The 17,065-nt window shown below is 39.0% G+C and overlaps 2 protein-coding genes across 9 annotated transcripts in view; one reads left to right on the forward strand and one right to left on the reverse strand.

Annotated features, from left to right (window-relative positions):
• Nucleotides 1–6,484, reverse strand: part of ARFIP1 (ADP ribosylation factor interacting protein 1) — a 122,684-nt gene extending 116,200 nt beyond the window's left edge. For 2 of the 6 annotated variants that reach the window (XM_019441263.2, XM_019441257.2), the window contains exon 1: nt 6,236–6,474. The gene's annotated coding sequence lies outside the window, so the exon portion shown is untranslated. Of the gene's footprint in view, nt 1–6,235 lie in introns of all 6 variants that reach the window. The other 4 variants (XM_053901189.1, XM_053901187.1, XM_053901188.1 and 1 more) reach the window with 4 other exon arrangements.
• Nucleotides 6,485–6,650: 166 nt separating this feature from the next.
• On the forward strand, nt 6,651–16,790 carry TIGD4 (tigger transposable element derived 4). Of its 3 annotated transcripts, none has more exons than XM_019441252.2 (2): nt 6,651–6,995; nt 13,875–16,790. In XM_019441252.2, the coding sequence occupies exon 2, from the start codon at nt 14,416–14,418 to the stop codon at nt 15,949–15,951; it is 1,536 nt and encodes a 511-aa protein (XP_019296797.1). In that variant the 5' UTR covers nt 6,651–6,995; nt 13,875–14,415; the 3' UTR covers nt 15,952–16,790. The 3 variants fall into 3 exon arrangements, with proteins under 3 accessions (XP_019296797.1, XP_019296796.1, XP_019296798.1); XM_019441251.2 differs by lacking the exon at nt 6,651–6,995 and adding an exon at nt 8,883–8,983; XM_019441253.2 differs by lacking the exon at nt 6,651–6,995 and adding an exon at nt 8,892–8,995.
• Nucleotides 16,791–17,065: the final 275 nt, after the last annotated feature.

Here is a 17,065-nt window from a genome sequence, read left to right on the forward strand (position 1 = left end):
AGAGACGAATGGAGGCTACTATAGAAATTTCAGGCAAGATGATGGTAACAACTAAAGTGGTAGCAGTGGAAATGGAAAGACATAAACAGATTCAAGAGATATTCAAGGGGCGCCTGGGTGGCTCAGTCGGTTAAGCGTCCGACTTCAGCTCAGGTCACGATCTCGCGGTCCGCGAGTTCGAGCCCCGCGTCGGGCTCTGGGCTGATGGCTCAGAGGCTGGAGCTTGCTTCTGATTCTGTGTCTCCCTCTCTCTCTGCCCCTCCCCCGTTCATGCTGTGTCTCTCTCTGTCTCAAAAATAAATAAACGTTAAAAAAAATTTTTATGAAAAAAAAAAGAGATATTCAAAAAGTAAGAGTAATAAAACTTGTTGACAGTAACTGGGAAAGGGAGTTATTAAGGATCACTCCTAATTTTCTGTTTTGCACAACTGGAAAGATAATAGAGTCACTCACTGAAATAAGGAGCAAAGAAAAATGAACATTTGTTTTGTTTGTTTTGTTTTGTGTGGGAGTGAGGGGGAAATCAATTTAGTTGTAAACATATTGTATTTGAGAGAACTTTAATATATTCAACAGAGGGTGCCAACAAGGAAGCAAGATATACAGGCCTAGAGCACAGAGGAGATCGAAAACACACCCTTAGAAAAGCTGTCGTCTTTAGCCTAGAAAAGCAGCTAACTATAATCCCCAAATATCCAAGAAAAACATTAGACTTTGACCATCTGGATTTAATTAAAACAAAAGCTGAGAGAGAACATGGCAATAATATTTCATCAGCTAAAACGAAAACTGCTAGGCACCACGGGAAATACAGAGTTTTTTAAAATCTTGGTTCAATAGTACAGTAATTATGTCACTAATCATGCAGTATTTTAAGGTTTTAGCACGGCTGGCGAACATTGTTGGGAATGTTTTATACCTGTGCTGTCCAATAAAGTAGCCGCTTAGCTTCATGTGGCTGCTGAGCACCTGAAATATGACTGGTGTGACTGAGGAACTGAATTTTTAATCCTAGTTTATTTTAACCAATTTAAATACCCACACGTGGCTAGTGGCTACAGTATTAGAGCTGGTTTAGAACTTCTTCATCTATTTCATCTAATCCCCAACAACTACCCTGCAAATTAACTGTGAGTGTTTGTGGGTGATAGAGGGATTAGAGCACTAGAAACTTTCATTCCATCTGCCCACTACATTGTTCGAATTTTAGTTTCAAGAATATATATTACTTGTAAAATTAAACATATTTTTAATTTTAAAAGTAATTAATATGCCACATAGAAAAATTAGGAAATACAGAAAGAACAAAATAAAAATAATCTGTACATCTATCTTTAAGAAATAATCTGTAATTAACATTTACTCATATCTGAAGAGGATCTGTATTTTTAACCCTTTTGTTAGAAGTACTTGTAGCACAATGGCCCAAGTTATTCTCTGAGTTTTATCACATTACTGTTCTCTCCCACCCCCATCTCCAAACACCTCGGAAATCCTTTTAGACAGCCACTATCTCTAGAACTCAACCTTGAACCTGCCAAAAATAAACACAGTCCACTCGCCTGTCTCCCTTTATTACCATCACCCTTTGCCACTAATGTCACACACTTTAACTGGAACCCAATCTGTACCCCACAATGTCATGAAATCATTTAGTCACTATCATGAAACGAGTATAAGCTTTGGAGTAGAACAACTGCGATTGTGAGTCTGTGGTTCTCCTTTTACAGCGCCAGCGCCGGTGACCTTGGACTACTTACTTCTGCTGGTTTCTGTACCTGTTTCTTCATTTGTTAACAGAAAATAAGAATACTTAATATACAGTATCTATAAAGCATAATGCCTAGCCAAAGTAGCACTTAATAAACGACAACTATTATGGACTTAGCACTGCTCTAGATGCCCTGAAGGTAGTAGCACTCAAACAAAACAGATAGGGGGCTGGCCATCCTGGAGGCTACATGCCACTGATTTAACCCCTAGGGACTCTTTCCACCTGGGATTTGAACTCCATCCCTTATTAGGTGTGTGACCTTATACAAAGCACTTTAGCTAAAATCTCAATTTCTTCATTTCTAACATGGTAATATTATCATATCCACTTGATATGGCTAGAATAAAACTATGTATATGAAAACTGAGTATATGAAAGTATATAAAACTGAGTATATGAAAGTGCTTTGTAAATTATTACATGCTAAATAAACAGAAGGTATTAAACAAAGAGTAACATATTCCTCTTGTCCCAGACAAAGCTTTCCAACGAGTATGCCGAGAATGAATTACAGATGTGCTGAAACATTGACTGCCCCCTCAGCCTTCAGGGAACCAGAGAGAGCCTGAATATAGTCTGCCCTACAAATATAATCATTTTCTATGTGTGCCATGATGCAGAACAATTTGGAAGCCTTGCTCTAAAATACTATCGCATGCTAGCAGAAACTGGAGTTGGCTAACCGACTCTCTCCTCTGTATGACTTAGGCTTCATCACAAGTTCCACTGTTCTTACGATCCTGCTTCAAAAACAGTGCCTCGCAGTTCCCTAAAGGGCTAAAGAAGATCAAGGAGCTGTTTAGTCCAATGCTATCAGAGATATTCAAAAATGAAACAAAATAAAAAACTCTTAGATGAGAATATGGCAAAGATATTGCCATATTTTCACAAAAGATTAGAGCAATTTCCAGTAACACCTATCTATGACCACCACAAGACAAAGGTTTAGAAGTCATGGAGGAGAGGAGAATCAGAGATAGGAGAAAGAGAAAAGGAATAAAGGAAAAAGAAAACATATACTTTTGTAGAAAACAGCTGAGAATCTGCGAGAATCTGCAAGAATCTGAGAATTCGGTGGCTTCCATGTTTGCCTAAAGGTAGTAGGCCAAAGATAACAAGATTATTTTCAGATTCTTTCGTTTTACAGTCTTTTTCATACATCCTAGAACTAACGCTGCTGCATAGTTTTAGACTGTCATGGTCCCTAAATCATCATCTTTCATTATGTAGAACTACTCTTTCCAGTGTGTACATACATTGTTAGTTTTTTCATACATGGCCAAAATATCTTAAATTCCCTGTTGAATTTATTCTTATTCTTTCCTTCATCCTGAGTTTATTCCTTTCTCCATCCCAAATTGATCATTCTCAAATGTATTTATACCTCCAGAATCTCACAAAGCCAAGTTTATTACTTAAAACCTTTTTCTCATTTACCACTCTTCATGTCATAAATGCACATACACTCCATATACACACAGATTTATATCCATCCTGATGGGAAAACTCTACCAAATAACACTCCATAAGCTTTCTCCAAGTTCATTTCTTTTGGTCATACTTTTAGATAGGATATTCAACAAGGTGTTCATCTACTGAAGATTATTAAGGGAAAACATATTCTTTTCTTAACAGATGGTAGAGAAATCAGGTGAGATATCCCGAAGTCATGCCAAAAACAATGTAACGGAAACACAGCAGAAGCAGTCTAGACTAGACTAGTCTACTACTAGGTTCAATCCTGGCTCCATCAGTGTAATTTTGAGCAGATTCCTTTGGCCTCAGTTAATTGTTTAGTTTCAGTTTCTTCATCTATAAAAATGGGGATTTTAGCCACCCTGTAAAAGTTGCTGTGAGGATTAGATGAGATAATCACATAAAGCAATTAGCATAAGGCCCGGCACATAGTAAGCAAACAAATGTTAACTGTTGGTATGGTGTCAGATATAACTTATCTTCTGACTCTGTCATTACCTTTTTAGAAAGAAGCTAATTTAGCATAATCCTCTCTTTATGAAATTATGTTTTCTTCTCCCCCAAGTGAGGATGCTAGACAGCTGGAAGTTCTCTTACTTTGTGAGAAGAATCTAGTTGCTCTGCACATGAGCTTATGACAAGCTGTATAGGTTTCTGCAAGTGTCAAACATTTTACTACTTCAACCCTCAACCAATAAACATGTGGCAACCAAATCGGTAAGTTCAAGTACACACTCTAAACTCGTACTACATTTGGAGGGATACTAACTTTTTTACATGAAAGAACAATCATTAAAATACTTGATATAGAATAGAGGGAAAGGGGATGACTAGATAAGCAGCAACATACCAAAAGTTATGAACCACACTACTAAACCATCTTATTTGCCATTCCTAGCAAAGCCAAAGTCTAAAATAATGCCTCAAGTAAAAAACAAGAAAATGAAAGCATAGGATAGCCAAAATGTAATTTTTTAATTCTGAACTGTACCAAGCAGGATGGTGATATTTAATACGTATTAAATAATAATAAACACATTAACTTATAAACCCATTGGATCTCCGCAGCATTGGCCACAAACAGCTATCCCTAAAAAGAAACCTCAAAACCACAAATCAGGAACTAAGTAAATAGGCAGTCTTACTTCCTTCTCTAGGTCTAGGAAGGAATTTAGAAACGCAGATGTTTTGAAGTAGTTAAGAAATTTCAGTTTAATGCCTAGAATCTCTGCATTCTACTCTCCCAATACAAGCTATTTACAGTTTGAAAAAATAAAAAGCTCCACAAAAAAAAGTTGTCATTAACTTAAACAAGACACTAAGGAATAGTTTTTAATCTATCTGGAGGTTATGTACTTAAGAATTTGGTTTTTTTAAAATGGACAATCCCCCCTACCTCCCTCCAAAATGCATTCAAACAAAACTGCACATACTTTAAAGGTGGGGATGAGGAAGACCCCTGAAAGTTACAGACTTCTAGACCATGGACCCCACGCATAACTCATGATTAAGGCAAACTAATTTATCAATTTGAAAAGGAATGAAAGTAACGGAGGCAGAGATTTTCATACAAAAAATAAAATCAGAAATATTTTCTATTTTCTCAGGTAATGAGCATTAGATGTGGTGGTTGGGAGAGGGTGTTGGTCATGTTGAGCAAGGAAAACAAAAAACCATGGGACAAACAAGAAAAGTAGAGTTAAAGCAGTATTATTAACACACAGTCCATTGTAGTCACTCTGAGACAGCAGCAATGAAATGGCCTGCAGCCTTAACACAAGACTGTTTTAACATAACCAATTCTGGTGCACATTTCCATGCCAATGAAGCTAATTAAATGGCTAATGTTAGCACACCCCTGTAGGTCAAAGCACAAATTTATGAAAAGTTCTGTAAATATTCCATTTTTCCTTATCAGATAAGAGCTGAGTTAGATGGAGTGCTTTGGGTGGCTCAGTCAGTTAAGCATCCAACTCTTGGTGTGACCCACTTCATGATCTCGCCCTGGTCGGACAGAGCCCAGAGTCCAGCTCTGAGCACGGAGCCTATTTGACATACTCTCCCTCCCTCTCTCTCTGCCCCTCCCCCACTCGTGCTCGAGCACGCGCTCTAAGGTAAATAAATAAACCTTAAAACAAAAAAAGGACCAAGTAAGAGAAATCATGTACTTTAACCTAGGAGAAAACAAAGGGAGGGTACAGAAATCCTAACAGGGGGTGGCTTAAGGATCTGTAGGAAGTATCAACTACAAACTTTTTGAGATCAATGGGTACAAGAGGGAGATGAAAGCAAAACAAAGGAAGTAATAAAGTAAAAGGGAAAACGTCTAGAAGCTGTTCTTTGAAACAAAACAAAACAGAACAAAAACCTCTTTCCTTTTCCTAGACACGTAAACAGTAACTTGGCAAAAAAGGAACGGATGAGAAGACGACAGCACGACTTCCTTCCCAAACTCCAGCATTCGTTGGCCGTCCTCACAAGCACAGTCAGACTTGGGACCTTTCTTAGGCAAGGCTCCTCCCTGCACCACTGCCCAGTGAACTTCTTGGAGGGACTACCAACTATCTCCATTCCTCTCACTGCGGGAGAGAGGAAGTAGGGGATGCAGTGAGCGGAGGAGAAAAATAAAGACTGGACACCAACCCTGAAGGTGGCCCACTTCGAGACTTAGCCGAGAAAGACCTGGATCCTGCCACCCCTTCTCCCACCCAATGCATGCAAAGATGAGAGGGCGCAGCCCTGCAAGGGCCAGTCTTCCCTTTCCACCCGCTGTTTCCGGGACACCGGGGGTCGGGGCAGAAACCAAATGCCGAATACTTGGGCAGATATGTCACAGACGAGGGGCAGAAGTGTCTAGTGAAAAGTCTGGAATGGCAAGCTCCACAAGCAATGTGTCCACCCCCGCCAACTACCTCAGACCAGCCTTCCTCCTCCCACCCCCAACCCCCTCCCACTTCTTTCCCGGCGGGCCAGCACCGCCCTCACCTGTCTGCGGGGAACCCGGCAGCTCTCACGTCGAGGATTATCTTTGCCGCTGCTCTCCGGAATAGCCTCAAACCTGGCAAGAAGTGAGCGGAAACGCGACCTAGGCCTTTTCCTTCTTCCCCTCCCCCCACGCACCTCGGATCCTCGGGGGCGGGGAGCAACTGCAGCTGTCACCGCCTCACACTGACCAACCGCCGAGGACACACAGACCGGCTGCCTCTCAACCCGGCCTGCAGCACCAGCACTGAGAGCAGCGGAGCCGGAAGTGAGGAGACCGGAAGTAGCGTTGTCCTTGGCCCTGGACGGCCTCTCTCTCCCTCAATCTGGCCCGGCCCAGCCGCATCTCGGTGGTGCCAGCGCGCTTCCCTTGAGGCCTCCTCCGCCCCACTCCTGGAGGCTGGCCCCGCCCCTCCCGTTGCGGCCCTAGCAACCACATCCGGGGCTCCGCCGGCGCCGTTGCCCGGGTAATTTTCTGGCTCCGGCCGGATCACAGAGGGGTGTGCGCTCGGGTCCCGATGCATCTGCCAGAGCTGGGAGCTTGCGGAAGGGCGCGCGCGGGCCTAGTCTTGAGGGGTCGGAGGTCTCCAGAAGCCCTCAGCATCCCTTCTTTCTTACTTATACACCCCAGCCTCACGCGTTAGGCGTTCCCCCTGCAGACGGTGAGCCGGCGGCGGGAAGGTGGAGGTGGACGTAGCTCGCCGCCACGCGTACCACAGGAGAGCCAAAGCTTCTTTCTCAGCTGCTGGAGAGCACTTAGAAGGTTGTTTCAGTCCCGCGGCGGGTGGGAGGGTGGAGGGAATGCGGGTTTAAGGGAACAGACGGGATGCGGGCTTCCCACAATCGCTTCCCCAGTGCCTGGAGCGCCCCACTCCGGCTGCGTCGCTCACGTCCACCCACTTCAGGAAGACCAGACCCCCAAGCCTGGCATCCCTGAGTTCTTGTCACTTGCTGTCTTTGTGATCACTTTCTGCACTGCTCACTCGCTAACGGTGGATCCCGGATACTTTTATTTCCTGCTCCTCTTTCTTTATCCGTATGACTGATTTCTGCTTTATTTGCCCGTCCCATTTCTTCTTAAGCAGATCACTGCCCTCTCTACGGAAACCGCCGAACAATCCTTTTTCTCAGAGCCCTTTGTAGTTTACTAAGTTGAGACCCCAACCTGTACTTTGGATACTCTCCCCATCCCCGGAACTCAATGGAGGGAATGTATGGCTGTGCAGTGGTGCTAGACATACCTGAAGCTCGTTTGCCTACAGTACATACAGTTGATCCATCCACATTCATCCCCCTTCAAGGCTCCGGACTGCATTTCCTTTGACAGCCTTGGGTGCTCATTTTTACCACTTCACTTGTAGAAATGCGAAGGGTAACAGTGCATTCCGTAGAATTACTATTCTTTTACGGTCTAAAGACCGTACTTCTTACCTCCTTTATTTGTCATATTAGTTGATGATACATTTTTAGTGGCTAAGTGCCCGAAGGCAGAATTCTGCCTTTACAAATTCTAGGGAGTTTCAGCATAGTGAATCGTATATCCCTGTACAAATATCTTCCCCATAGCCGTAAATGGTTAATACCCATGACAACGCAAATGTTTCAGAAGTGAATAACAATATTTATCAGCTGAGATCTCCAGGACACTTCCTCTGACAAAAACAGTACTCAAGTCCCAAAATGTAAATCTATGTATAAAGGACCCTTATCTTAAGTGGCTCTGTCCCTAACAAAAGAGAAGAGCAAATATGTATGCTAGTTCACTTAAACTGTATCTTCAGTTCTATAGCCCATTGTGGAGTTTTCTGTTTAGAGCCATCCTGTTAGTCTTTTCAATTGTAAGAAAAGGATCCCAATCTAGAATAATTACTGCCGTTCTTATATAGGAACAGAATGGAACATAGTAGCAAAGTGCAAGTATTCTTAGAGTTCTGGAAGGGTGACTAGGAAGAGGTGCATGGCTGAGCTCAGTCGTGCTTGAATGACCTGTACGTGACTGAGTTGGCTGGTGTCTTAACGATTCCTGCCAGGTGTCTCTTGAGTTCGGGAATGCTTAACTTCATTAGAATCCGTCTAGTTATTAAATTGTTAGGCTCAGAGGTGTTTCTTACATTGGAAGGGTGGACGCTTGCTTTAATTATTTGTCCTTAGCTGGATAGTTTCCTTGGCAGCTGCTGGCGGTTTTGCTAGAGATTCTGATGGACATGGAACCACTTGGAATTCATGCTAATTTCTGTTTAGTGAAGGTGCTGTTAATCATGTTAGGTATTTTGGTCAGTGCATTTCTGGTACTGTGCATGATTAGTCCTCATGCATAGTACAGGGCGACACACAGGATTAATCTTCCCATGACTTCTGCTGCTCCGAGGGAAATTAGAATGTAGGTTGGCTCAAAGAAAACACTGGAAGCTACTTCAGCTGGTGATGGAACACAGTGAAATACTATGAACTTTATTTTGGAAAAAGAAAGCAGAAGCTGGTATTCTTTGATTTGGGGGAAATTTTTGATTCTAACAGAAAGTTATTTTAAATCTAACTCTGCTTAGATGGAGACCTACCTTCCTTCCTTTCTCTCTCTCTCTCTCTCTCTCTCTCTCTCTTTTCTCTCTCTCTCTCTCTCTCTCTCTCTCTCTCTCTCTCTCTCTCTCTCTTTTCTTTGCCCTAGAGTTTGGGGAATTCTGCCTGCCCATTCTCTTTAGGAAGAATAGAAGATTACTACTTTTCTCTAAATTGACATCTATGTTTGGAGAGGTAAGAAAAAAGGTAATAGTTGTCTGCCATATATGTTTATGATATGGGGATTATCTACTCATTTACCTTTGTACTGCTATTGGCTATTATTCAGCTTTTGCAAAATCAGGTGCCACTTTTTCACTTGGCTTATGGGGAACTCTGACGGCCTATATTTCATTTATTGACCAAGAAGGAAAGAGGGCAACAGGTTAAAGAATATTATTCCTTTCTGAATGAATGAAATGTGCATTCAACTTTTTTTCTTTGCTTTAGATGTTAAATACTTTATATTGTTTACAAATAATACTTTCTCAAGAGAAAGTAAGAGGTGCTACCTTCAAATCTTTTCTAGGGGGATTCTGGTAATGTCACAATAATTTTGTTACTCTCTATCATCAGCTCCCTTTTCATGGAGACATGTTGTGTTAATGATTGCACAATGTAATTCTCTGGAAACAAACCCTGTGTTGGAGGGTACTGATAAATGGAACATTTAAGAAGCCTGTGAATAGTAGTATGATTAGAACATAAGAGTAGAAATTGTTTTAACTACAAAGAGAAAAAAACTGAAGCTATCCATAATTCCATTATCTAGAATTAACACTGAACATTTTTGTCAATGTCTTTTTTCTATAAATATATATTTTTCTACATTTATTTAACAAATTGTTATTTAGAACCTACTGTTTGCTGAGTACTAAACACAGTAGGAATAGCCACGAGCCCCTGTCCTCATGTAACTTTCAGTGTATGTTGGTTTTGTTGGCATATGGTTTTGTATTTTGCTTTTTTCACTGAATATATTATGGAATTTTCTTCCAATCATTAAATGCTCTCCTTCAGTGGCTCAGTATTTTAGCATATATATTTCTTAATTTATTTACCTAATCCTTTTTGCTACACATTTAGGTTCTTTCCCATTTTGTCTGTAATTAAAACAACAGTGGGAGGAATATTGTTGTATGGTAAAATTCTATGATTTCCAGTGATTCTCACTTTGTATAATTCCCTCTCATTTGAACATGATAGGATATCATTCTCATTGTAATATTTTATTACATGTACAACGGATTTTGCAGAAGCAACCAGCTGACTTTAAGTTCATCAACAGGGAGATAATCTGGATGGGCCTAAACTGATTGCATGAGCCTTTTAAGAGCAGAGTTTTCTCCTGCTGGTTGCACCAGAGAAGGCAGAGAGATTCAAAGCATGAGAGAGATTTGACAGGAGGAAGGTTCTCTGTTGCTGAAATGAAAAGGGCCACAGTCGAGGACCTGAAGGAGGCCTCCAGGAGCTGAGAGCAGTCTCTGCTAACAGCCATCAAAAACTCAGGGACCTCAGTCCTACAACCACAGAAGTTGAATTCTGCAAATAACCTGAATGAACTTGCAAGCAGATTCTTCCCTAGAACCTCCAGATAAAAGTCCCATTTGACTAACATCTTGATTCTGCCTTGTGAGATCCTAAGCAGAGGACCCAGTTGAGCTCACCTGGACTTCTGACCTGCAGGACTGTGAGATAATAAGAGGGTATTGTTTTAAGCTACTAAATGCAGGAGTAGGAAATGAATACATTTGTAAGCTAGATTATTTTTACATCTCAAATTATTATCTGGGGATAAAATCATAGGCATGGACTTGCTGGATAAAAGTGATGCACATTTTTTAGATTTTTGTATCATGTTACTAATTTGCCCTTTGTAAGCTTTGTACCCGTTTATATACCGCCTCACAACCTATGTTATATTCTGGCAAACACTAGATACTGCCATTCTGGTAGGCAAAAACAAAAAGGGTATCTCCTGGTTTGAAAGAAGATTTACATTTCTCTTATTACCAGTAGAAGTGATTATTGTTTCCTTTACTTGGAGTTCACTTGGTAAGTCTTTTTTAGTGACTTGCCAATTCTTTTTCTTTAGGTAGCTTTACCATTGACATGGAGAAAATAGTATCTAATGTGTACGGTATTTTTCTGCTGTGATATTTTCATGGAGTAGAATGATTAATGAGCATAATTAAGAGAATGGGTACTTCTGAGAGATATTAGCTACTGCCATTACTCCCTGCAAGAAATATCCCAGACATTGTACTGTGCGAGAATGGAAAATGTTAGCTTCATTGGTTAAGCAGTATTGGTGCCTTGTTCTTTTCTAGGGAAAAAAAGTCTGGCTTGTCTGGCTCAGCATCAGAAATGTGGTTGTTTCGGGTATAAACATATATTGTATATTACCATGGAAAATTATAGGTTTCACTCTTGTTCTAGAAGGAGATATATACTGTTAACTCTCAGAAAACAACTAATATCTTCCTAAATGAACATCATTATTTTCAGTTTGATCAAGATAATCACTAATCTCTGTGTATATTATATTGCTTTATTTAAGAGGGAGTGAAGGAGGAAATTCAAGTTATTTTTTCTATAATCCTTGTTATTTGAGATGAGAGGGTTTATTTCTAACAAATGAAATAAGGCAGAAGGAAAAAAGGAAGGAAGGAAGAAAAGAAGAAGAAAGGAAAGAACAGAAGAAAGAAGGAAGGGAGAAGTTGGGAGAGTCCCTTTTTCTCTTGGAGAGTAGTTCTGTGTGGTTTTGTCTTAAAAATTGTTTCTTGCTACCTCAATTTCTAAAGGTCGGTATCTTCCTAATAAGAGCAAGATATTTAAAAATGTTTATTTTGAGGGGTACCTGGTTTGCTCAATCTGTTGAGCATCTGACTCTTGATTTTGGCTCAGGGTCACGGGATCAAACCCCTATGTCAGGCTCCACACTGAGCATGGAGCCTGCTTAAGATTCTCTCCCTTCCTCCCCCCGCCACGTCTCCCCCCACCCCCGCCCCTCACTCCCACTTGCATGCTCTCTCTCTAAATTTTTTAAAATTTGAAAAAAATTTTAAAAATGTTTATTTTGAAGTAATTGTAGATTTACAGGGAATTGCAGAAATATGTATAGGGAGGTCCCATATATGAGCAAATTTGTTTTGTTTGTTTGTTTTAGTTGAATGCTCAAAGCTTATTTACTTAGAAAGGTCAGCCCACCCTAACGTTGGGATATGGTTGCTATTTGTGTTCACAGAATTCATAAAGGCCTATTCTTCTGTAGAGGTTTGATGTTGCTTTGTTGTTGTTGTTGTTGTTGGGTTTTGGATAGGCATTGCAAATGCTGCCTTGTTGGGTGCTGGGGACACAGAGTGTACAACTATTATCAAAGGAGGCCACACCAGTGTGATCCAAAGGCACTGTAATATAGTGAAGAGAATGGTAGATTTTATATTAGTGCCCTCAACCACGTTATAACTACATGAGCTTTGAAATTCAGTTTTATCTTCCTCCTGAGTTGTTTGAAATACAGGAAGTAAAGGTGTTTGGAAAATAAAGCCCTGGGCTATCATAATTATTATTAAGGTCTTTTTACAACAACAACAACAGCAACAAAACTCCTTTACTGGTTGTAATTCCTATGATAAAAACTACTTTTTTTAGACAACAAAGGCGGAGGAATTTTGACAAAAAGTTTTGTCAAAAAATTTTGTGCAAAAAATGCATATGACATCTTGAAACCTGGGAGAAGAGAAAAACTAGAGGAATGGAGTGCCCACACTATATCACACAGCAGTAACACCTGCTCATCAAATTAGCTTGTTACCTTGGCCTACAGTAGGCCCGAAGCCTGTGGATTCTGGTATAGTAGGTGCTACCTGGGAAGGTAGGGGCAAGCTTATCTGGTCCATGTGACTGTTCTCACAGTACTGTTTGATTTAAGAAGATCTCTGCTTTCAGTATATGTTTAAGGTGGGATTCTTGCTTCAGTTTGCAAGTAGGATTTTGTAAAATCTTTGAATTGTGTAGATTGTCACAGCCAAAGGGACGTTAGAGAGGAAATAATGATAACGAGATCATGACCAGGCATTCACTGAACACTTTGCAAGGTGCTAAATACTGGGCTGAGCACTTCACACTCTCTCGTTGAATCTCATTGAATGTGCAATGACCCTATTTGGTAGGGGCTGTAGTTACACCTATTTTACAAACAAGGAAGCTGAAGCTTCAAATGGTTAAGTAATCTACCCAGGATCCCGGAAGTACTAAATGGCAGAATCACTTGTCAACTCAGGTGTGGCTGGCACCAAAGCCCATATCCTTACACTATAATAAGCTCTATTTTACAGATAAGGAAGTGGAGGTCCTGAGACATTAAGTAAGACCCATGGTCACTCTCCTTCTTACTCTTAGTCTAGGTCTTTTTCTGCTTTATATCCTCGTAAGAATTTGCTTATTCCTATGCATTTTGTCAACTATTTCTGGCCTCTGCGCGTCTGGCTGATGTGTCAAGTTGATGGAAAAGTTACTAGGTTTGTAAGCATTTAGATAAAATAAGACTTGGATTTTTAAAATTTGTAATCGAATCACTTGTTTTGATTTTTAGTGAAGCCTTTTCTACCAGACTCCTATAAAGGAGACACTGTCTCCCATGTGCTATTAAAAGTTGAACCTTGTGACTACTGTCTGACTATGTTTTTCTTTTAGAGGAGTCAGAGGGGGCAGGCTATGACTTCATGTGAAAAATAGCCACCAAAGATCTATCCAGCATAATTTTTAGTTTTTTAATTTTGGTAAGTGCCCATTTTTAAAACAGATTAAGTTTGTCTGAATTATTTTGAAAGTATATATTACAAAAGATTCAAAAGCAAGTGAGAATTCAAACGCATAGAGCAAAGCTACAGGGCTTTTTACCGAGGCCGTTTAGGAGGTAAGCCTTTCTCCTGGAAACTTTGCTTATTATATTTTCAGAAACATGGTCCCATTCTTTTCTTTATTATTAAAAGCATAACTAATTAGTATAAATATTCTTTTTGATATTCGATTGACACATAATTGCTAAAATAAGTTGTTTTTTTTTTTTTACATTTTCAAGAGGCGGAAGATATACCATCAGGTCCTAGAAGGAGTCTACCACTTTCTTCTCTACCCTGAAGAGACTTGGAAATTAATGGGTAACATTTTGCATGAAAATTACTGAATGCTATTCCTTCTTATCTCTGAGGCCTTCTGTGGAGAATTAATAGGAGGTTGAGTATGCATGGATAAAATGGATCATCTTAAAGGATTGAAGTTCCAAAAATATATCGGCAGGACTGGACAGGTTTGACATAATGAGATTTCTATTTTAGCTTGACTTCTGGAACTCTGAATAAACTATAAACTGAGCCGCACAGGTCCTGGGAAAGAAGTTTCTCTTCTAAAATATTCTAGTTGCATATAACATTTTCCTTATTCAGAACCTTTGAAAAAATATATTTACATCTCAATTTCCTGAGAATTAAGACTAATAGACACTTGCCAACTTTTAATATATGAAGCGGGATAGAAAGCAGCAATTTGTATCATTTTGGAAAAGAAATTTAAAGAAACAGACACCAGAGAGACAAGAAATCTCTACATAAGCACTGGTTGAGATGGCAGAAGCTTCTGTGGATGCCTCGACTCTGCCCGTAACAGTGAAGAAAAAGAAAAGTTTATCCATTGAAGAAAAGATCGACATTATAAATGCAGTAGAAAGTGGCAAGAAAAAGGCAGAAATTGCAGCTGAATATGGAATAAAGAAAAATTCACTGTCTTCTATTATGAAGAATAAAGACAAAGTTCTAGAAGCCTTTGAATCTCTGAGATTTGATCCAAAGAGAAAAAGACTGAGAACTGCTTTTTACACAGATCTGGAAGAGGCATTAATGAGGTGGTATCGAATTGCTCAGTGTCTAAATGTACCAGTTAATGGTCCAATGCTACGTCTAAAAGCTAATGATTTTGCACAGAAACTGGGACATAATGATTTTAAGTGCAGTAACGGTTGGCTGGATCGCTTTAAATCCAGGTACGGTTTAGTATTCAGAGCTCAACCTGTGGAAGCTACAGGTGTTTCAGTAGACCCTTCAACTGTCTGGCACCAAAATGTACTTCCTTATTATTTAAATGATTATCATCCTAAAAATGTTTTTAATATAAAAGAGACTGGGCTGCTTTATCGAATGTTACCTACAAATACATTTGCATTCAAAGGAGAAACCTGCTCTATTGGAAAGTTATGCAAAGACAGAATAACTCTAGTGGTTGGGACAAACATGGATGGCTCAGAGAAACTTCCTTTGCTCATCATTGGAAAACACAGAAATCCACATTGTTTCAAAGGTATAAAATCATTGCCTGTGTGTTATGAAGCTAACAGGATGGCATGGATGACCTCAGATGTATTTGAACAATGGATGCGGAAGCTCGATGAGAAATTTCAAGCCCAGCAACGAAGAGTGGTGATCTTTGTTGATTCTTTTCCTTCACATCCAGAGGTAAAGAACCTAAAGTCCATTGAGTTAGCATTCTTTCCATCATGTGTATCTTCCAAATTTATAGCTATGAAACAAGGTGTTATTAAAAGCCTTAAAATCAAATATCGACATTGTCTTATCAAAAAATTTTTAAGCTCTGTTGAAGGCAGCAAAGAATTTACATTTTCCCTACTAGACGCAGTTGATACTTTGCACCTTTGCTGGAGGGCTGTAACCCCCGAGACTATTGTTAAGAGCTATGAAGAGGCAGGATTCAAATCTCAAAAGGGAGAAAGTGACAAGACAAATGCAGAGACAGACACTGGTCTTGATTTGGTTGCCCATGCTCAGGCAGCAGGTGTGGAATTTCCTGAAGGTTTATCTCTAGAAGAGTATGCTGCCCTCGATGATGATTTGGAGACCTGCGAAGCGGCACCAAAAGGTGATTCTGTATGGACCGAAGAGAGTAAATCAGATGAAACTGGGCTTTATACTTCTGATGAAGAGGATGATGGTGGATCTCTAGGAACTGAGCTCCCTTTACCATCAAAAAATGAGGCCATAACTGCTTTAGATACTCTTAAAAGTTTTCTTAGAAGTCAAGATATGAATGAGGAGCTTCATAATTCTTTAGCAGACCTTGAAATTTTTATTAACTCATCATCTAAATAATTATCTGTGGTATAACATCTTTTCCTAATGTATTTTACTAGATAAGGTATATGAAGGGAAACTACCACTTAAACACAAAAAATTTAAAAACTAGCAATCTTTAGTTTAATTGCACATGTCTTTGACCTGAATAGCAAAGTTGCCCTAGGTAGATTAAATAAAGAGTAAATAAATGAAAAATATGAATTTCAACTTACCAAGGTTTTGGGGAGTAGAAACTGTATTACAGAGGCCTTGTACTTGAAATATATGGTACATATGTCAAAAATAGAAAACTCTCCAGCTATTTGATTCATACAGGTTGAATTGGTGATTGCTATTTTTCTCTTTTTTTTTTTTAAAGCACAGATCATGTTCTAGAATATTTTAATTTATCTACCTCGTCTAGGAAATAAAATATCTATTACTTAGATATTTATTTTTATAAAGACATATATTCTAGCCTCATATCAAGTATTAATTTTAAATTACTTTATTTTTCTTGTAACTAGCTTATCTTGCTAACAGGAAATTATGAATAAGCACTGAAAATAAAACCTGACCCAATTATATACCAAAATGATTAAAAATATATGTCTCACTACTTTCCAGTTATTTCTATATAAGGTCAAATGAAAGACTATGACCTTATCAGATTCTTTCTGTCATCTATAATCAGAAGATGATATAGTTTCTTCCTAAATATTTATATGTATGTGTGTACATTTAATAGAAAAATACATTACTGAAACATTTGTTAAATTCTTATAATATATTTTAATAAGATTACTCTTGAAAAGTATATATGAAGATATATATGCAGTTACTAAAAAAGAAAATATGTGGTTCTTATGTTTCTAATTTTAACAGCTGAAACTTTTAATCTATAATATTTAATTATTTCTTGATTTTACTGAATTTTATTTTCAGGAAAAACTGAGTGTTTTCAGCATATTTTGATATATTTAATCTTTTTGTCTTTCAAATTGTATTAAATTTCTGTTTGAGGAAGTTTTGTCTATAGAATATTTGAAAATACTGTATGAAATTATTTACTCTCCATCCATAAAATCGTCTTTAAAACTAGAAAAATATCATGTGTCAGACTTTTCTGTTGTTACATTTTAAAAGTCAT

This window comes from Panthera pardus, unplaced genomic scaffold (assembly GCF_024362965.1).
Source record: "Panthera pardus isolate Hobbes unplaced genomic scaffold, ASM2436296v1 HiC_scaffold_13, whole genome shotgun sequence".
NCBI classification, from domain to species: Eukaryota; Metazoa; Chordata; class Mammalia; order Carnivora; family Felidae; genus Panthera; species Panthera pardus.